The 21881-nt window shown below is 51.9% G+C and overlaps 1 protein-coding gene across 1 annotated transcript; it reads left to right on the top strand.

Annotated features, from left to right (window-relative positions):
• The first annotated feature begins 2975 nt into the window (after positions 1 to 2975).
• ADIPOR1 (adiponectin receptor 1) lies at positions 2976 to 20526 on the top strand. The gene is made up of 8 exons (XM_067531575.1): positions 2976 to 3111; positions 7628 to 7856; positions 9026 to 9148; positions 10258 to 10429; positions 13285 to 13471; positions 14261 to 14448; positions 18049 to 18242; positions 19677 to 20526. Exons 2-8 carry the CDS (start codon positions 7716 to 7718, stop codon positions 19803 to 19805), a joined length of 1134 nt encoding a protein of 377 aa, XP_067387676.1. The 5' UTR covers positions 2976 to 3111; positions 7628 to 7715; the 3' UTR covers positions 19806 to 20526.
• Positions 20527 to 21881: the final 1355 nt, after the last annotated feature.

Genomic DNA, 21881 nt, shown 5'->3' with positions numbered 1-21881 from the left:
GCCTCTGCGGGGTGTGGAACCACGGCTTTGTGATCTTCTGCATCTATTCAAACCATGTGGGACCCACATTTGGACATAGGATACAGCAGAGTTTCAAATCTGTACATATGTATGACACTGCAGGAAACATGCTACCATAACAATAATGTTCAATATGCCATGAGCATTCCAAAAACACCTTCCAACTGCATCTGAGGACGTGGGCTGAAGCCCACGAAAGCTTATGCCTGCTGAAATTAAATTTGTTAGTCTTTAAAGTGCTACAGAACTCTCATTGTTTAGACAATACACAGTTACACTGTGAGGGTGAACACGAATGATACACAAATCACACCATTAGGGTGTACATGGGGTACATTATGTCACAACAATTGCACTCACAAATTTGTCCATCTCTCTCTTAAACCCAATTAAGTTGTTTTCCCCCACAGTGCTTATGGGGTGGCTGTCCCAGAACCTCACCCTCTGATGGTTCTTCATCTTCTAATTTCCAGCCTGAATTTGTTCATGGCCAGTTTATATCCATTTGTTCTCATGCCAACGTTGTCCTTTAGCTTCAATAATGCTTCATCCTCCCTGGTTTTTACCCCCTAACATATTTGTAGCAAGCAGTCATATCCCCTCTCAGCTTTGCTGTGCTCGACCAAACAAGCCAAGCTCTTCCAGTCTCCTCTCATAAGATAGGCCCTCCATGCCCCTGAGCATCCGAGTAGCTCTTCTCTGCAACTGTTCCAGGTTAAATTCATCTTTCTTGAAAATGGGTGATCAGAATTGTACACCGCATTCCAAATAACAAAAAAGAAAGATCAGAGATTATGTGGGTCCACTGCTCAATGGAGAAGGTGAGCTGGTAACAGAAGATGATAGAAAAGCAGAGCTGCTCAATGCCTACTTTGCTTCAGTCCTCTCAGAAAAAACAACAGGTGACTGGACGACTATCAAGTTACCATAGACAATAAAGGGGACAGGATGCAAATTGGGATAAGTAAAGAAAATGTCTATGATCTTCTGACCAATTTGAATGAATTCAAATCAGTGGGTCCCAATGCTATTCACCCAGGGGTACTGAAGGAATTAGCTGAAGGAGTCTCAGAGCTACTAGTAATATTTACAAATTCATGGATAAAAGGAGGCGTCTGGAAGACTGGAGAAGGGCTAACATAGTGCCCATCTTTAAGAAGCGGGAGCCAGGGAGCTATAGACCAGTCAGCCTGAGTTTGAAACCTGAGAAGCTACTAGAGCAATGTATAAAACATTTAGTTTGCAAATACCTGGAGGATGAAGGGGCAATCACTAGCAGCCAGCATGGATTTACTAAGAACCAGCTTGATTTCCTTCTTTGATAGTGTAACTGATTTGGTGGAGGGGGAATGCAGTGGACATAATACACCTGGACTTCAGCAAGGACTGAAGTGGGACTGGCTTTTGACACAGTCCCACATGACATTCTGATAAGTAAGCTGGAGAAATGTGGGTTTGGCAGAACTACCATTAAGTGGATTCATAATTGGTTAAACAACTGCAAACAAAGAGTAACTATCAATGGAATGATGTTGGATTGGAGAGAGGTTCTCAAGTGAGGTTCCACAGGGGATCTGTTCTGGGTCCAGTGCCGTTTAACATCCTTATAAATGACCTGGATGTAGATAATGAGCGTACTGATCAACTCTGCAGCTGACACAAAGATGAGGGGCTTGCCAATACACTGGAGGATACAGCTAAAATTCAGAGGGATCTTGATAAAATGGAGAACTGGGCTATAGACAATAAAATGAAATTCAGCAAAGACAAATGAACAAATACAAAATGGAGGATAACTGGCTTGGCAGCAACACTGCTGAGAAGGATGTGGGAGTTGTGGTGGATCACAATCTCAACGTGAGTCAGCAACACGATGTTGTTGCAAAAAAAAGCAAATGCAATCTTAGGTTGCATTAACAGAGGTTGCATGGCATGCAAGTCATGGGAGATGACAGTACTGCTCTACTCAGTGCTGGGTAAGCCTCAGCAGGAGTAATGTGTCCAGTTTTGGTCACCAGTGTATAGAAAGGATGTAGAGAAACTGCAAAGAGGCAGGTGCCAAAGATGATCACAGGGACAGCATGCAAGCCATATGTGCGAAGGCAGAAGGAGCTGGCTATGTTGCGCTTGGAAAAGAGATTAAGAGCGGATGTGACAGCAGTCAAACAGTTGAAAGGCGGCCATAAAAAGATGTTGAAAAGTTGTTCTCTCTTGCCACAGGGGCAGGACATGAGGCAATGGGTTCAAACCACAGCACAGCAGATGTAGGTTACAGCTCAGGAGCAGTTGCCCAGCTGTAAGGACAGCAGGACATAGGACACCAGGGCCTGGAGACGTGGTGGCAGCTCCTTCACTGGAGGTTTCCCAAGGAGCCTGGCTAGGGCCTGTCCTGGCAGGCTTCGCCACAAGCCCTGCGGCCGGCAGGGAGTCAGCCTGGGGCACTGCAGAGCTGCACAGACCCGCTCTATGGCCGGGCACAGGCCATGTCTTGCTGGAGCAAGGCTGGCAGCGAACAGCTGCTGTGCAGAGTGGCGGGGCGGGGCCGGATCCCCGCAAGCTGCTCCTGTTTCCTACGCCAAGGCCGTGACCCAGGCTAGCTACCGGCAGCGGCCCCGCAGCAAAGGGCGCTGCTGGGCAAGTGACGTGGCGGGGGGGGGATCGCCGCCGGCCTGGCCCGGCCCGTCAACGAAGCCGGCACAGGTGGCTCCTCCCGTCCTGCCCCCACAGCGCCGGCGATCCCCCAGCGGGGCGGGGCTAGCAGGCACCACGTGGGCAGCTCTCAGCACAGCGCACGCGCCCGGCAGAAGGCCGCTCCGGCAGTCAGGGTGCCCACACAGCCCACGTGTCCACTCAAACCAGCCAAGGGGCTCCTAGCAGCCAATCAGGGGGGAGCACAGTCCTGTCCAGCTGCAGCCTGACTTCCGCCCCACAGCGGAAGTCCAGGTGCCCCGAGTCACGTGGTGCGCTGCGCCGGGCTTGGGCAGTGCTTCCTGAATCCTGGGGGGCGGAAGTTGCGTAGATCCCCGGACTGGCTGTTTCCGGTGTTGTACTTGCCGGCCGGAGCTGCTGCCGCCCGGGATGTAGGGGCCGGTGAGTGCGGGCTGGGGGCAGGGCGGGCGCGTCCTACGGCGGGCGGGGGCTGGCCCGGGAGCCGCCTCGCGCCGGTGCTCGGTGAGGAGGCCGCGGTCCGGGTCTCTCCGCGAGCCCGGCGTGACCTGCCCAGGGCCGGGCTGTCCGGTTGCTGCCCTGACCCCCGACGGAGGGAGCCATCTCCCGCGTCGGGTCGGGCCCCCTTGCCCCCCGTTAGCTGGGCCAGGCCGGGCACCGGTCACGTCCGTGTGGCTGCCTCGCTCCTGGCCCGGCCCGGCTCCTAGAGACACCGATCGGGGGACGTGAATCTCGGGGCTGGCGCGCCCGGGAGGCCGGCTGAGCGAGGCCGCGTCTCTGTTGGCGAGGGGCTTGTAGCCCTCCCCGGGCCGTAGCAGCTCCCTGGATGCTCTGCGTATGGGCTGGACACACACCGCCCTCGCCAGGGGAACCGGGCCTGTCCCGTCTGCCGCCCCGCAGCGGGAGGCTCCGAGACCCACATAGGCTGCATCAGGCTATCTAGGGACGGGTTCCTGGCATCCGTGGGGCGGCAAGAGCGGCTAAAACCTTTTTCAGTGTGAGCTGCGTGCTTTCATTCACTTCCTGCGAGACATCAGTGGGAGAGGCGAGGTGGTTGAGATTGTATCTTTTACTGGACCCACTTCGTTTAGTGAGAGAGAAGTTTGAGAGCTCTGTGTGGCTTGGAAGCTTGTCTCTCTCACCAGCGGAAGTGGGTCCATTAAAAGATATTATCTCACCCGCTTTGTCTCTCCAATATCCTGGGACAGACATGGCTACACTTATACGGTATGAAAGGCATCCGTGTCATATGGTGAAATGACAGAGAACACCCCAAGCAACCCAAAATCAGTGGCCTTAAGATCTGAGGTGTCCCTCATCCAAGTGGAGTCGATTTCCAGCAGTACAAAAAATGGGGATGGCCAATGTCAGATGCTGAAAATAAAGGGAATGGCTTCAAAAAGCATAAGAATGGCCATACTGGGTCAGACCAATGGTCTCTCTAGCCCAATGTCCTGTCTTCTGACAGTGGCCAGTGCCAGGTACTTCAGAGGGAATGAACAGAACAGGCAATCAAGTGATCTATCCCGTCATCCACTCCCAGCTTCTGCCAAACAAATGCTATGGACACTCAAAGCATAGAGTTGCATCCCTGCCCATCCTGGCTAATAGCCATTGATGGACCTATCCTCCATGGACTTACCTAGTTCTTTTTTGAACCCTGTTATAATTTTGGCCTTCACAACATTCCCAACAATGAGTTCCACAGGTTGACTGCATTGTGTGAAGATGTATTTCCTTTTGTTTGTTTTAAACCTGCTGCCTATTGATTTCATTGTGTGATCCCATAGTTCTTGTGTTATGTGGAGTAAATAACGTTTCATTATTCACTTTCTACACACCAATCAGGATTTTATAGACCTGTATCGTATCTCCTCTTAGTCATCTCTTTTCCAATTTGAAAAGTCCCAGTCTTTTTAATCTTTCCTCACATGGAAGCTGTTCCATACCTCAATCATTTTTGTTGCCCTTCTTTGTACCTTTTCCAATTCTAATATATCTTTTTTGAGATGGGTGACCAGATTTGCACACAGTATTCAAGATGTGGCCATACCATAGAGGCAATACGATATTTTCTGTCTTGTCTATCCCTTTCCTAATGGTTCCTAACATTCTGGTTGCTTTTTTTTTTTTAACCTGCCGCTGTACATTGAGTGGATGTTTTTGGAGGGCTATTGCTAATGACTCTAAGATCTCTTTCTTGAGTGGTAACAGCTAATTTAGACCCCATCATTTTGTATGTATAGTGGAGATTGTTTTCCAATGGTGCATTACTTTGCATTTATCAACACTGAATTTCATCTACAGTTTTGTTGCCCTGTTACCCAGTTTTGTGAGGTCCCTTATTCATTCTTTGCAGTCAGCTTTGTACTTAACTATTTTGAGAATTTTGTATCATCTGCAAATTTTGCCACCTCACTGTTTACCCCTTTTTCAAGATCATTTATGATTATGTTGAACAGCACTGGTCCCAGTACAGACCCCTTAGGGACACCACTATTTACCTATCTCCATTGTGAAAACTGTCCATTTATTCCTACCCTTTGTTTCCTTTCTTTTAACCAGTTACAGATCCATGAGAGTACCTTTCCTCTCATCCCATTACTGCTAACTTTGCTTAAGAGCCTTTGATGATGGACCTTGTCAAAAGCTTTCTGAAAGTCCATGTACACTATATCCGCTGGATCACCCTTATCCACATGTTTGTTGATCCACTCAAAGAATTCTAATAGATTGGTGAGGCATGATTTCCCTTTACAAAAACCATGTTGACTCTTCCTCAACAAATTGTGTTCCTCTATGTGTCTGATAATTCTGTTCTTTTGTATAGTTTCAACCAATTTGCCTGATACTGAAGTTAGGCTTACTAGCCTATGATTGCCACAATTGCCTGTGGAGCCTTTTTGAAAAATTAGTGTCACATTAGCTATCCTCTCGTCATCTGGTACAGAAGCTGATTTAAATGTCACATACCAGAGTTAATAGTCCTGAGGAAACTCTAATATGAAATTACAGAACTCTCGGGTGGATACCATCTGGTCCTGGTTGCTTATTATTGTTTTAGTCATCAGTTTGTTCCAAAACCTCCTCTATTGACACCCTAATCTGGGACAGCGGCCATGGAAAGGTTGTCTGAAATACATGGGGATTGCAGCCTGGTGTAAAGGTAGCCAGGGCTGGACATCTTACTGGACACCTTCTGACCAGAGGATTGAACCTACCAGCCAGGGAGTGCTACAAGAAATGAGTATGGGGGGGCGTCACCAGAGACGTCTTGGGGCTATATCCAGGTGAGAATCTCTGCTTCTGCTGTGGAGGTAGTTCTGCTACTCAGTTTCTCCCGCCTCACCACCACTTCTCCTATGGATCCATCTCTCTGACCATTAACTCCTGTGGTGCCTGCTGTGGCTGATAACTTGCCCTATTGGCAGCAGTATCCTGAAATTCACCTAATTCTTGACAGTTTCATTGCTGTGCACAGGGCTCTCACTGGTAGCATTGACCAGTCTTGTCACTTTCCCTCTGCTGCTGCTTGGTAGGTGAAGAGTAGCAGAGAGGCGCTGGAGCTGTCTATGTGCAGATTCAGGTGAAGAGTAGCAGAGAGGCGCTGGAGCTGTCTATGTGCAGATTCAGGAGGCCAGTGCTGCATCCCTTACATTCTTTGTATTTGGAAAGGTATTTTTCCTTCACAACCATAAAGACTAAAAAGTGAGTTTGCAAATTGTGTAGGGTTGATATCTTAAGCCCTTACACTTGCATGAGAATGTTCCACTGCTCGCTGGAGAGGAGGCAGGGCAAGGCCTGAATGTACCTGACAGGGGACCCTAACCCTGCAAGAACGAATCCTGCAAACTCCAAGTTCTGTCAAGTCCCATTAAGTCTGCCTCTGCGTGGTCTTGGCCACTGACTTTTAAGGAGTGAGAGCAGAGCTAGCCCAGCAGCTAATTGGGCTGTACAGCAAAACGAGCTCATTCAGGTACTCCAGGGTGTGGGAATAACAGAATTGGTTATTTTTTCTTAATCCACTGTTTTCTCCATATACATTGTTGGGCAGTGCCAGCTGTTTGTGAATAAGGAGACAAGATGCTTAGGATCCCCTGGCATGGGGGTCGAATGGTCTCCCAGACTTTGCTGAGGGAGGTTCCTGTAACACTCATTGCTGTGTTTACGTGTAGTCTGGTGGTCTCCTTCGGACTCATAACTCGAAGGTGAGGCACCAAGGCCCTTCAGAGAGTGGTTTGCCCAAATCTCAGAACTGTGTACTGGTTGGGGGCAGGCTTGCTCCTTGTGACTGCAGCAGTTCCTAATGGTCTGACTCTTTGCTTTGATGTTAGAAAAGCTGAGTGGATTCGTAGAAACCAGGGTATTCCAGCGTCCAGGAAGGGATTGTGCCTAAAAGCAAGGAAAAGGTGGTTTCTGGGTGGAAGAACAAAATGGTCTTTGTGCGCTCACTCTGTCCAACTGATGAACGGCAAAACTGTCAGGGAGCTGTATGGGCACAAAACACACTTGCCAAATTCCTGTCATGATGGAAAAAACTAACATCTTGTTCACCCATAAACAGATGCCTTGCCCTGACTGAGTAGAACTAATGCATATGCCAGCTGTGCACATTACTTCCTATGGGCTCATGTCCCTGGACTGGTCTCTCCTTTTGCTTTGGGCTCTGATCCATTGATTGTTTTGTGCTGCATAAGAGCTGGAACCTTTCGTGAAACATGGGACTATTGTGCAGCTGAGTTAGGATACTGGGGTTTGTGGGACTTGATGCTGGGTTACTTGCTAAGCATTCTTCGTATGTACAGCACTATGCAATATACTATACTACTATATACCGTATACTATATACTGGTGTGGCGGATTGGGATGGAAGAGCTGATCAGGTGGGACATGGAAGGGGGCAGACCTGCAACGTCTCTTGTCTTGTTTTTGCTCCTAGTGTGAATGTACAAGGACACAGAGGGACCCGCTGCTGACCTTCAGCCTTCACCCGGGTTGAAGCTCAAGAGCTTTTGTGTGTTGACCAGATGTCGTCCCGCAAAGGGCCAGCAACCAACCAAGGAAATGGACTTTCCAACAGCAGCCGAGAAGGAGATGATTTGGAGCTAGCAGAACTGGGGCCGCTGCTTGAGGAGAAGGGAGACCAGGGAGCTGCCAGTTCAGCCAGTGTAAGCCATAATCCAAGAGAGTGCCCCCAGGCCCCTGGTGTTGAGGGCAGCTGCTGTGAGTCTGGAAACCAAACCCATTCGGTGCTGTTTCTCCCTATAAATTGCTTCCGGTCAGTCCCGTTGAAGATGAGTAGAGCAGTGTAGTGTAATGTGCGCTGCACTCCCCAGACTTACAGACTGATACATTCCTGGTTATTTAGGCTCTCAACACTGTCCTCGCAGATTAACCCAGAAAGCTGCCTGTAATCCCATTAGCAGCTTGGTGTATGGAGATGTGGGGCTTTGGGCTCCCTGCAATAAACCCTGACCCTTGTCGCCCCTTTACACCAGTGCACGGGGGGGTGAAATGCGACTGAATCTGAATGGTGAGGATTTGCACCCACTCTGTGTTGGTCAGAGTGATGACAAGTGTCAGAAAATCTGTCCTGGAAATCTTATTCCATTGCATAGAAACTAACCTGTCATAAGTAAAGAACCCCTCCCACCCCAGCTTGCTACTGTTTTCTGGGGCAGAGGGAGGAGGGTGAACTGGGCTCAGCCAGTCTTCAACAAACCTCGCCCCATAGTGTCAGTCAAGGAACACCCTCTGCACACCTGCTGACAGTGGTGCCTACAGGTGAATTGGGTGCACTGCAGAATTTCTAAGCAGCATTCTTATTGGTTTACCTGCTTTTGTGACTCTTAAACTTAGGGGTCGTCTTCTAATAGCTGTTAGTAATAAATGGGGGGCAGAATGTTCACAGCAGCCTCTGCTTTAGGCGTTCAGTGAAAAGGGGGCCACCTCTGTCCTTTTAACACTCCTGTGTCGGCTGGTACCTGACTCGTTTCCTGGGCTTGCTTCCCTGGCAAGAACAGAATGGCCATTTTGGGCTGTCCCCTTGACTGTAAAGAAGGAAAATCCTCCACTCTACTCCTTGTTCCAAGCAAGACTAAATCGGGGATTAGCCCTCCTATGTGATGGTTAAGACAGTACCATGTTGCATAAGCAGTGGCGACTGGGGGTGCTTTCATCTCTCCCTTCTCAGAAGGGCTGTAGCACCTGTATATTCTAAAGGGTCACCTCCCGTTTGGTTGGAATGAACTTGCTGTTTTCTAAGTTCTCCACATCTTGGCGGCACATCCTCTAGCAGGTCATGGTTTGTGACAAATACTGGCATGTCTCTCTTTAGGCCAAGGAGCAGCCATGCACAGCGCCCCAGGAGGAGGAGGAGGAAGAGGAGGTGGTCCGCGTTCTGACTCTGCCTCTTCAGGCTCATCATGCTATGGAAAAGATGGAGGAATTTGTGTATAAGGTATTGTTAGCTCCTGACAACCCCGGATCCTGGCCGATGGAGGATAGTTGCCAGGCTCTCGGCTGCCGTTCTCCTCTGCTGTGACTGAATCAGAGGCATTGTGCTGGGTCTGCATTGGGGTTAATCTTCCTTGTAAGGAGTACCCCATGAACATGGGTGACTAAATCTGGTGCATTTGGGTTGCTCTTCTAGGGGGCCTGAACAAGAGCTTAACAAACTTCCAACAGCAGGACCAAGAGTAGTGTGGGACGTGAACAGCAGCAACTGGGACATGCTCTTTCTGCTTCCCGCCCTTGCTGTTGGTGCTTCTGAGAAGCCCCCTAAAGCCAGCACTGACCCAACATGCAGTTTGGAGAAGGCAAATGACCTGACAGGGGGAACAATCTGGGTATGTCTAGTGCACGTGGGGCCATCCATGTCTGACAGGAGCCAGAATGGTGCAAACCCCTGCCCTTCTTTGCTCGGCAGAGCCCTCTGATCAATCCTGGGGTCTGGAGCACCGGCTGCTAGCTGCCTGTTATTCCTGCGCTCCAATGGGCCTTGCAAACTATGCAGAAGTTTCTGTACTCATTAACCTGTGGATCTCTGGGAGGAAAGGGCTAGTGCAGTGATTGCTGGGGCCAGAATGCCCCACACTGAAAGCGTGGCCCCAGTTCACTCCTGAATTAACTCTGTTGGGGTTTTCTTCACAGCGTCGCATCACTGGCCAGGGTTCAACTAACAGTGTCACCTTTTCGGGTAATGAAGGGCCAAATTCTGAGAGTGCTGGTCACTGTCAGTCCCAGGGTATTGAGGGTGGGGAATGCCCAGCACTCTGCAGGATTTTGGCCCTATATGGGCATCCTGAGGGCTTTTGCAGAGCATTTAGTTTTGCGGCAAGGGAACTTGCTCTTGAGGTATCGTGCTATGTGGAGAGCAGGATGGGCCAGTCCGGTATGTGCTTCGCAGAAGAGACTGGCGAGATCTGTTTGGTTTTCAGTGTTACTTTCTCAACAGCAGGCACTATGGGAACAATAGGTAGCAGACCCAAGACTGGCTCTGGCGTGGCTGCCAGGCCTGGCCAGGGGATGCCACTCAGAGTAACCGCCTGTGCGGATTGTGTGTTGCAGGTGTGGGAAGGGCGCTGGAGGGTGATTCCCTATGATGTGCTCCCGGACTGGCTGAAGGATAACGATTATCTCCTGCATGGACACAGGCCCCCCATGCCGTCCTTCAGAGCCTGCTTCAAGAGCATCTTCCGAATACACACAGAGACGGGCAACATCTGGACTCACTTACTAGGTGACTTAGCGGGGAGCACAAAGTCCTGGGCCGATGGGTATTTCTGTGGCACCTCTGACAGATGCCTCACAAGGCAAGGGCCTTGCCTCAAAGGGCTCATAGGCCGACCCTAGTGACTGGCCTTTTACCAGGGGAAAAGTTTCACTCAGTGTTGTCTCTCTCACATAGAGCAGAACCCTTCCTTTCTCAGCAGGCAGGAAGAAGGGGAGAACTTCTTCCCAGCGAGGGGATGGAGGGAGCTGTCTGTTGGCCTGTCATGGTTGCCCCCTCAGTCAGAGGGGCAGAGGAGTCCCCTGGGAGTTATTTTGTCTTCCCCAAAGGGCTGAAGCTCTGCCAGGGCTGCAAACCTGGCTCTCTAGGAGGTTGGGCCTCTCTTGGATCCCCCATGCTGCCTGCAAATCATTTTACTAGCCGGAGTGTTGGTAGAATGTTTCAGGGCCTAGGTCACTGCTGGGTTCCTGCTGCACCAGATCCTCCATGGGGCTGCGGCAGTAGCCATTCGAGCCCCGCACTGGATGACTGTAGAGCCCTGTAGTGGAACGGGGGGGGGCAGGACCCGCTGCAATAATAGCAGGAGTGGAATTAAAAGTAGTCCCGTGCAGGCTTAGCCATATTATCTATTAGCCCTGTTATCGCTACACACACATCTGAGGGGCCGTGGAGCTGGCAGAGCAATGACCCGTCTAGGAGGGGAACAGACACAGGGATTCCTGGGATGAGCTGGTGGATGGCACCGGTGAATATTAATCTGCAGAAACAGACACGTCTACGTTCAGCATCTGCTAAGCCTGCCGAGGTGAACTCCTGGGCCTGGCTGGGCTCAGGGAAGGTGCACGTGGGTGCTGCTCCCATTGAGAACCGTGAAGAATGTCTGTCCCCCCGTTTGGTGCTGAGCCCTCCATGTTCCCTAGCGCCTCCCTCCCGGTCTCATTTGATGCTGCATGCGGGGTTGGTTGCCCCCAGTCACACACGCTGCTCAGTCGCCAGGTAGCCGGAAATGAAGAAGCTGAAACGCCTGCCTCCCCTGGCACAGCCAGGATTTGAAACGCCCTGGCAGGCTCAAAGTGGGCTCATCCTGGCAGGGCATGCGCGCTGCTCCCTCTTCGTCTGGATCTAGCTCACCGGGTCGGAGATCCAGGCGTAGCTCTGCGCCGAGCACCAGACAAGTAGCTGGATGCACTTTAGGGATTATGTTGCTGTCATTGCAGCCAGGGTGCACTTGACCTTTGGGCGAGGGCTGTGTGTGGGGAGGCCAGGTCACTACCTAGGCCCAGTGTCACAAGACACACAAGGCTCTGACCCCTGGGACAGCTGAGACTGTCCAGGCTCTCCTAGACTCCTTTATGATGGGCACCAGCTCACTGTCTGGCAAATCTCAGCCAGTTTGCAGCTGTGCTCATCCAGTGAGCCCAGAGCTTGGCGGGCTCGAGGGGGGGCTGCCCACAGCCAACTTGGTCGACTAAATGTAACTGGCAGGCGAGCTATAGTTCACGTAAAGTCCTGGCCAGCATGTCTGTCCCATAACTCAGGCCTGTCATTGGCCTCCTCAGAGCGCCCCAGTCAGTGCTCAGCAGAACTTCCTGGCCCCTTTTGGCCCAGCCTCCATTTCAGTGAAGTGAGGGGGAGGGCACAGTGAGTGATGTCTGCCCTCCCTGACAGACGGCGTGAGGGTCAGGGCCTTTACAGGGGAACCTGGCCAGAGGCAGTTCCTGCTCATTGCCGCTGGGTAAAGGTGTGGCTCCGTGCGCCCAAGCTGGTGGTGGTGGTCAGATGAGCAGTTCCTCCTGCAGGGAGGGAAGTGTATGTCATCCACTTGTGAAATGGCCCACAACAGCCACTTTCCTGCTGGGCAACCCCTGCTGAGGGCTGGATGCAGACTGAAACCTTATTAAAACCAGTCACCTGGCCATGCTAAGCCCCATCACACACCATCCACCTTCTAGCCCTGCAGGCAGAGAGGTCCTCTTGGCTCCAGAAGTTTGATGCAAGAATGAGCTCTTCCATCAAGTCCCCAGAAGCTGGGGGCATGTGCCTTCCAGGGTGTGCTGAGTCCCATGGCCCAGGGGGGACTGGGTCAGTTGTGCTTTTATCTACAAGTGGGTCCCACCCTCCAACACAGGTCCTGGGATCCATTTGGGGAAAGCTGCATGCATGAGCCCGACCTGTCCGGAGCAGCTGGGACCATGCGTTTTCAGTATGGTTTTCCCTGGGAATTGAGCAGTGTCGGTATCAATGACCAGCCTGGCAGTCAGATGGCAGCAGTTGTGGGCCCCAGTCCCAAGCTCCCAGGCCTCAAGACTTAGTGTTGCTAATGCCACTGGAGGAAGGAGCCTCTCAGACGAGCCCTCTTTTCTCCCCACCCCCAGGAGCAGAACTGATGAGCTTGGCAGGGCGCTGCCTCACATTCCTCTCTAGAGGCTGCTGGGTCTTCGGAGAATAAGTAGGGCATCCTGGCCCTTCCCCACTGCTCGCCCCCAAACAGATTTGGCCCCTCCAAGGTGGCAGAGCAGAATGCACTTTGCACTGGGCACAGCAACGCACTGCTGCTGGCCCTGCCAGGGAGATCCAGACTAGTCCCCATGCTGCTGTTCTTGTTCCCTGGGCAGCGTCCGAGTTTCCCTGTTAACAGAGGGGGCTGACCCAGTTGTGTTATCTCTGGCTGTAATGACTGACCACTCCTTGGGACCCTCCTGTGCTGTTCTCTCCTGGGGGCAGGCCGGGGTTACAATGATGGCGTTGATTTTCCCCCTGCTCTGCTATGAAACGCCAGCTTGCTGCCATCGCGCGGGCTCTCTGCAGCGCTCCTTTGGGCGGCTGGTCCTGCGGCTGACTGACTCTCGGTGTGTTGGCTGCAGGTTTTGTGCTGTTCCTCTTCCTGGGGATTCTGACCATGCTGAGGCCCAACATGTACTTCATGGCCCCTCTTCAGGAGAAGGTGGTGTTCGGGATGTTCTTCCTCGGAGCAGTGCTGTGCCTCAGCTTTTCCTGGCTGTTCCACACCGTCTACTGTCACTCCGAGAAGGTCTCCCGGACTTTTTCAAAGTGAGTCGGCTGCGGCAAAACAGCCGCAAACCCCTGTGTTTAGTAGCAGACGCTGCTAACCCGTGACCTAGGGGAGACCTAACCCAGGCTTTGCCTTCCAGGCACTAAACAATGTAGCAGGCAAGGCTTTTGGTCAGACCTTGCTCAGGCAAGTCTGCCAAAGGTATTCGCCTACCAGGTGCTGCCTCCTGTGATGTCTCCAGTGTGCTCTGCACAGCACTAAAGATCCCAGTCGTGTGTTTTCTTCAGAGCAGGCTTTGCTGTGGTACCCTTAGCCAAAATGCCCTGTTGTGCTGTGGGATGTTACACAGCTGCTGCTCTTCGCCCTGGAGATGGCTGCGTTTCAGTGGTGAAGTGCAAGCACTTTGGGATGAAACCTGCTGTAAATACTCCTGTGCAAACAAGGGCTAAGAGCCAACTGCTTCCCCCTGAGGCTGTCCCATTGCTTGTCCTATCCGTGCTGTCACTAAACAGGCAGGAAACTGCACACACACCTAATTCTGCTCACGTCCTCATCAGCCATACAAACCCACCCTCCTATGCCTCGGCTCCACACACTCACTCGGAATTCAAACATAGGCACCCCCAATGCATTGCTGCAGTTCTTTCCAGCCGCGTTCTCACCCCAGCTAGGCCAGCAGATGTAGGTGGGGGTGGCAAAGTCTGTAGGGTTATCCCTGGAGAGCATGAAGTCTGCCACAAAGGGAGCTGAGGGTGTGGACAGGCCACAGTGAGGGGAGTGCACTTCCAGCCTGACCCGTGGGTTCTCTCTCTCTGGCTGTGTTCTAGGTTGGATTACTCCGGAATAGCGCTGCTCATCATGGGGAGCTTTGTCCCCTGGCTCTATTACTCGTTCTACTGCTCGCCGCAGCCTCGACTCATCTACCTCTCCATTGTCTGTGTCCTGGGCATCTCGGCAATCATCGTCGCTCAGTGGGACCGGTTTGCGACCCCCAAGCACAGACAGACCAGAGCAGGTAGGAAAGCTTTTCGTTCAGCCGCAAGCTGCTCAGCAGGCGTTAGTGAATATTGACTCTAGCATGCTGGGTGTAGCTGGGGCCACGCCTCCCGATCGCAGCACTGGGCGTGTGCATGAGAAGTCCCACAGCCTGAAGGAAGGGCTTGCGGCTAAGGCATTTAACAGAGACTCAGGAGATCTGGGCTCATTTCACACCTCTGCCACAGACTCCAGGAGTCTTGGGTAGGTCACTTACATGCTAGAGCTCCATTCCTCATCTGTAAACTGGAGATAAGGAGACAACTGCCTCCCAGGGCAGTGGAGCGCCTATTTTCAGGGTGTGAGGCATTTGGGGACCCATAGAAAAGTGATCAGTACATTTCTGCGTGGGCACAAACCAGTTTCCCCAGAAGGAGTCACTCCACCAGTTCTCTGGCAATGGAAACTCCCATCTACGTGTGTGTCTCTAGCTTCCTGCTGTACCTGTTCTTGCTTTGCAATACAGCAGCATAGAAAGAGCGAACCTGGGCTGGGTTTCAGGGGCCGACCTGGGTAAACTGGCCTTCTGAACAGCAAAGGCAAGTGGCATGATCCTGCTGCTATTGAAGTGAAGGCCACAGCGCTTAGTGGCTTCAATGGAAACAGGATAAGGCCCTTTATTTGCAGGCCACTGTGTGCCTGAGAGAGCTGTAACTTCCTTGCCTCATTGCACCCCCCGACTTCAGCTGATTCTGGTGTCTTCCTGTGTGGCGCAATGGCAGACCCCTCACGATTGGGATCAGTGACTCTCTGACAGACACATCTGCTTTTGATTTGGGTTTGCTGAGCCAATTCTCCCCAAACCAACCGTTGTGAAAAGAGCAGGAGAAGGGCCCAAGACGTTCAAGTGTGACAGCTTTGTCTGGCCTTGATGCTGTATGCCCAGATGACTTCCTGAGCTGCTGTTACAGAGTTCATGGCAGCATGTGTTTCCTTCCCACAGCACAGGGCAGATGCGGTGTCTGAGCAGTGGTTACTTGCTCAGGTCTGCCCCCCAGCTGTGATGACTAGGGTTGCATGTTGACTAGACCGGAAAGCACAGGGAGTTTTCACTGGTTTGTTTTAAAAACTCCTTAAATGTAGCTTGAGTCAATGCTTCCTGTTCTTCCCTGTCCCAGCTGGAGTCCTGGCTGCTTCTCCCAGGGCTGTCCCGCCCCTGGCTCTGCCACAAACCACGTTCATACCATTGTCAGTAGCCCCTGAACTGGGAGGCCTGGGCTCACTTTAAACAAAGGCTGCAAGCAGAACAAGGCTCTCATGACCCTGGTTCAGGGCAGCGCCACAGGGGAGACTTGTCAGCCTGCTTAGCAAGAGGGAGCACTGAGGCCTGGGATGGAAGTCATTTAGTGAGTCCTGGGATCTGCTGTGCCTGGCGGCACCTGGACCACTTGATAGTGGGTAACCTTCTGAGGGAAGCAGAAGCTGCAGAATTGCTGCCAGTAGTTGTGACTGTGTCCAGGGAGCTGCTCCCAGGGTGTCACACTGCTGGGCTGTGGTCCTGGCTCTCTTCCCAGCCAAGCGTAGAGCTGTGGGAGCTGGGGATGCCCCAGAAGTAGGGAGCACTGGCCTCTGTGCTGCCATCAGAGCAGCTGCCACTGGCAGTGCCCTGCCGGGCACCCTTTTCTGCACTTGGCTGAAAGATGCCGCTGCTGATTGGGCATGTGGATGGGGTGGGGTGAAACAAGGAGGGAACTGTACCCTGTCAGGTGGGAGTGCAGGTGGCCTGGTTAGAGAAGGGAGTTGCGTATGAGACGCCCACGCTGTATAAAATACAAACTCTGTCAGGAGATGAGTAGAAATGCAGGGTTAACTCAACCACACCACCCAGCCTGGGCATCTCGTTGGCAGCATGATTGATAGGAACATTTTAACGCAATGCAGAACTAGAAACTGCACAGTCGTGGCCAGTCCCCATCTCAGAGAGCCTGAACTCCTTCGCTGCTCGACTCCTGTGCTGTTACATTTGGTGCATTGACCTACATTTCGCTCTTTAATTTCCCTGGTTTCAAAGGAAAGCAAACCCCAGGACAGTCAGCGCTTTTAGCACAAGCGGCTAGCCTGGCAAAGATCGGCCTAGTCGACATGGGCCACAAAGGGGGTGTATCAGTGGAGTTAGCTTGCAACTCACCTCCGTGCTAGTGTAGACACAGCTTAAGACCTTAAAGCTCATCTGAGCTGGCAGTGTGGTAACCTAGACCCACTCCTCCATGGCAGAGGTTATGAGCAGGCTTCCACCTACCATGCAATATTTGCTGGCTGTTTCTGCTTAAATGACCACAGTTAACAATTCTGCCATTTAAACTGACGTGTTCTTTGTAACTATTCCTCTGAATCCCAAACTGTACAACAGAAACCATTCGCGGGGGGGGAGAGGGGGCGGTGTCTCGGCTCAGCTGCTGTGGTGAGGTGTCTGTCTGCAGACTCAGGAATGCATCACTGCATCAGTTCCATTTGCAAATTTTTCTTTGCAATCCAGCGGTCTAGAAATCTTCTAAAATGTGTCGCTTCTGCAGCCGGGGGAGGATGCTGCAGACAAGCCCGTTCCTGGGTGCCTAGTTCTAAACGCTGCAGGAGCACACAGAGCTCAGCAGACAATCTGCCTGCAGCGAAGTCTTTTCCCACTGGGGAGCATGTGTCAGGGCTGGTTCTGAGCTGAGCCTAGGGCAATAGCTGGCATTGTTCTAGCGTTAGCCCGAGTGCCCTGCTGTGCATAGGCAGAACTCTTTAAATGTTTACGACTAAAGGACCAAGTCCTTGGGGAGCACGAGAGACCCTGACAGCTCCACATTTCTGAATTGCCTAAGCCAAAAAAACCTTGCGTTTCCCAAACTGGGCTTCTACTCAATAGCAGGACTTGGCTGAAATTTTACCCAAAAAGTATGTCTCCCTTTGGGTTGGAGAGGGCAGGGAAATGTTCTGCCGGAAGAGAGCTGTGCTTGGAGAGCAGCTGTACTGAAAATCCAGCTTGACCCCATTTCCACCAAGCAGTGCAGGGCAGAGCAAGAAGGTTCTGAATGAACCCTGCTGCATATGGTGGTGTGTTAGTGCTGCCCGTGGTCTGTCCTGATGCAGAAACAATGTGGAGAGAAGTAGGGGGGAGTAAATGGCTCAGGAAATTGCTACTGGGATATAGAGTTTCTTGGTCTCCAGTTCAAGTGCAGTCCTGAGGGGGACAGCGTTCAAAACCATTTCCATCTCACTGGCACTTGAAGGAGTCTGGTCTCAATCTGCTCCTGGTGGACAGGGGCTTGCATCACTGTCCCCTCACAGATGGCTCATGCAGGCCCTTCTGGCAGACTAAGCAAGAGGGCCATGGTTCCTGTGGAGTCAGCCTGTTTACACTGGTGCCCATTGCTCTGAGGCCCTTCTCCCTCCTTTTGGGGGCAGCTTTGAGGTATGGGTGGGGCTGTCCATCCTGGAGCAGTCAGCCCAGCAGCTCTCCTCAGCGCTGAACTCCCGCCTGGCCCAGAGAAGACCTTCCTTCTGTTGTTGTGGGAGCTGAAGGGCAGCCTACGGCTCAGGTCCTGGCTTGGGCTGTATTTTGGATGAAGGCTGAGGCTGTCTGTCTCTCTCCCCTCAGGGGTATTTTTGGGACTGGGGCTGAGTGGCGTTGTGCCCACTATGCACTTCACCATCGCTGAAGGCTTTGTGAAAGCCACCACCGTGGGCCAGATGGGCTGGTTCTTCCTCATGGCTGTGATGTACATAACAGGAGCAGGGCTGTACGCCGCCCGCATCCCCGAGCGCTTCTTTCCTGGCAAGTTTGACATCTGGGTGAGTACAGCCTTCGCCAGGGGGCGTGAGAAGAGTCTGCCTTCTCCTTGAGGGGTAAACTAGCCAGAGCGCAGCGAGGCTGGCGGTGAAGAGCTGAAGGGGACGCGGGGAAAGGGCAGAGACAGTGAGTCAGATCATTCAGGAGAGCAGAACACAGGTGGCTCCAGCGGTGAGTTTGGTGGGAGAAGTGTTTGTCTAAATCTAGGGGCCAGCTGGGGAAGTGAAAGGACCGGTAAGCAAAGATTCTTTGGAGCCCTCGTTGGGGTCACAGAAAGGAGGAGGGGGTGGCTGTGACATTTTGAGAGCACTGGCCTCTCTGCGGACATGCTGTCACCACCAAAACGCTACCACAAGGCAGGCCTGCCCCGTCATCCAGCCTCCTGCCAAGAAAACCAGGAGAAGGGCTACAGTGCAGTCTAGAGGTGCAACCTGGAGCTAGGGAACCACAGCTTCTGGGTCACAATCATCTGGGACAAGTGCTGACGCTTGGGACAGCTCTGGGCATGGTGCTCTCCTAGGCATGAAGGGGGGATTGTGAAGAGAGCAAGAGGGGCCAGAGAGAAAGCAGGTGTAGCCTGTGGTTCCAGGACTCCAGCACGCAGTGTAGCCTTGCTGTTTAGATCAGGCTGAAGCATTGCATGTTGGGATTTGTAGTCTCCATAGGCCAATAATAAGTGCTGTTACTGACACTAAAACTCTCCGCTCCCAGTGTGTCTGTGACCTCCCATTGGCCTCCCAAAACGGACCCCTTCTACTCCTTGCTTATTCCCTCTTGAGGCTGAAGTAGTGTTTCTTTTCCAGAGGCAGTGATTTACCTATTGCCCCAGTCTTTTAAGGAGAACCCAAACCAAGCACAGCGATCCAGACAGCTTCAGCGGTGGAGCTAGCAATGCTCAGGAAGTTGCCCTGCTTAGGTTGTCTGCTGGCTCTGCAGCCCAAACCATCTAGGTCCCTCTTTCAAAATCGTAGGTCACGTCTTCTTATATCTTGGCCACAGTGTGTGTTTCAGACTGAAAATTCAAAAGCTGGTGGGTTCCTTCCTGCAGCTCTTAGCTGCTGTCAAGGGGCTAATTTCAGATGGATTTGATTCTGTCATCCCATCCACTCTCCTCCATTTAGCTCTGCTTGTGGTTCCACACCTACATATGCCGAGGAATGTACCTCTGTGTCCCAGGCAGTATTCGCTCCAGTAGGGTGAGATAAATGGAATCTCCCGTTATCTCATGTACTGAGCTTTTCCCCTTAGCATTGAGATGTAAACTATGGGGTAAGCAATGGGTTGAACCAGTAGGTCACGACTAGAGGCACTGACCAGTCTGCCTGGTTTGTAGTGCTGCAAGATACAGGGATCCCTGACACAGCTCTGGACAGGACTCACCTTTTGTGTTTGTTGGCTTTTTGCTGGTCTAACTTCAAAGGGCTTTATCCCCACAGTTCCAGTCGCATCAGATATTCCACGTGCTGGTGGTGGCTGCAGCCTTTGTCCACTTCTACGGGGTCTCAAACTTGCAAGAATTTCGCTATGGACTCGAAGGGGGATGCACGGACGACTCTCTGCTCTGAGAATGTCTAATGACTCTAGTACCAGCTTCCTAAGTGCTTTTTAAACTACTTTTTTGCTAAAATCAAAGGAAGACTCTAAACTATTTGGGTTTTTTTCTTTTTTTTTTTAAAAGAGGACATTCTCCAGCAAAGTCCATAATGACCAAACCCTTGCCCTGCCTCTGAGCAATTTGCTGTGCATTGCCAATGGTGTCCAATTGGAAGAAGCACGTTCAACCATTAGCCCTTCATGGGGAATAAGAAACATCCCCTGTCACAGTGTTTTAATCACATTAGGATTTTCTGTCTGGTGCAGAAAACCTGTTTCCGAAAGCAAAGGGAGCAGATTATCTGCTCCCCAGCACAGCTGTGTGGCCCTATTTTTAGCCCCACTTCTGGAGAGAGGAAACTCGTGTATTAGTCCATGGTCGGGATATCCTGCATATCCATAGGAGAACCGCCGCCTTCCTGAGGGCTGGCCCCAGAGCCCGCAGTGCTGATGAACAGGGCTGCGTGCTCAGGTTCATGTAGCTTACGTTTTAACTTGTCTTTTTCTTGACACAGTAATGGAAAGGAGAGAATATTTAATATTTAATACTAAGCTTTAAAGAGAGACTTGGTGCCACTTCAGTGTGTCTGCCGGTGAGCTGTTTGTGGTGACAAAGGAGGGACAGGACAGTATTTTAGGAGAATGTAGAGCTGCTGTAGCTGACTGAAATAAAAAGGTCAATAGTTACTGTCATCCTGGGAGCCTCCGTGTCATGGTTTGTCAGGTGCCAGCACCGTGCGCTGCCGATGGTGAGAATGGAGAGGGTGGCTCCTGGTGAGGGGCTGCTGCTGGGCTGCGGGTCTGCATCAGGCCACAGTAGAGCACTGAGCAGAGACTGCAAGTCTGGCAAAATGGTGACAATGGGGGATTTCAAGTGCCCTCCTCTAGCTTGGTCAGCTAGCACGGCAGGTCCAAATCCCTCAACACACACAACTATTGCTTCTTGCAACAGGTGGTGGCAGAGGATACCATAGGGGAGACTGACTGGTCAGTAACACACGGGAATTGGCTGAAGCAGTAATAGCAGCTGAGCCACTAAATCAGTGGTTCTCAGTCCACGAGCTGCTTGCGGCCCAGTCAGCACACCGCTGCCGCCCATGCGATAGCCTCAGGGCCCTATTGCATGGGTGCAGTCAACATAACACAGAGAGCTGCGTATGCGGCCCACAATGGTAATAGGTGGAGAACCACTGTGCTAACTCATGGTGGCCCAGCCCATTCCCAAGCTGAGTGTTGTAAGAAAGATACCAGAACCTAGTGCAGCGCTGCTAACCTTTAGAAAGGAGAACTGCACTCGAATGAGACGGCTCATCCAAAAGGCCCTCAACTCAAAGGAAGTAAAGTCCTTACACGGCCACATAGATGCAACATAAGGAAACAATAGGAGGCGTGTGTATCTCTCAACAGGGAAGCAGAAGGGCAAGATGTATCAAGCTCAAGGGGCTGAAGCAGACGTCTTCCAGCTGGAGGGGTACGCCTTCCTAGGGGGGCATGGAGGAACATTGAGGGGGGAGTGGCAGGCCCAGGCCAGCCCACATGGGGGGGTGGGGACAGAGCACGGCCCCGCTCTGCCCCAAGCTCTGCTCCGGCCCTGCCCCCCAACCATGGCTCCGGCCTCTGCTCCTGGCCCCACCCTCTGGCCCATGTAACTATTATTTGCTGCACTTAACAGGTGGGGACACAAGGACCCCCTTGGTTTAGATTTTTTTTCTATAAATTAACGTACATGAAGTCATTTTGAGCCACTAAAAGGAACTTTTCACTTGGAGAATGTTGCTCTGGGATGCTTTGAGAAGTTTGAAGCATTTTTCAAAAAACATTTTGAGACAAAATTAGTCAAACGCACACAGATACCGAGATTACAGGAGTGCAGTCATTTAAGGTTAAAGATCTCTCTCTCCTTGCACAATGCAGGGTTTCAATCCCTGTCGCCTGACCAATTTCAGGGTGATTCCATCCTACCTCTTTAAGCTTCCCTTGCAGCTTCAGATCTGGTATTCTTCACTTCTTGTCCTAAACTGCTGTGTGTTGTGCTTGTGATACAGCTG

This window comes from Emydura macquarii, unplaced genomic scaffold, assembly GCF_026122565.2.
Source record: "Emydura macquarii macquarii isolate MOO-44397 ecotype Brisbane River unplaced genomic scaffold, CSIRO-AGI_Emac_v2 contig_3220, whole genome shotgun sequence".
Lineage (NCBI taxonomy): Eukaryota > Metazoa > Chordata > Testudines > Chelidae > Emydura > Emydura macquarii.
The sequence above is the reverse complement of the archived record's forward strand: the minus strand, read 5'-3'. Positions and strand labels throughout refer to the sequence as shown.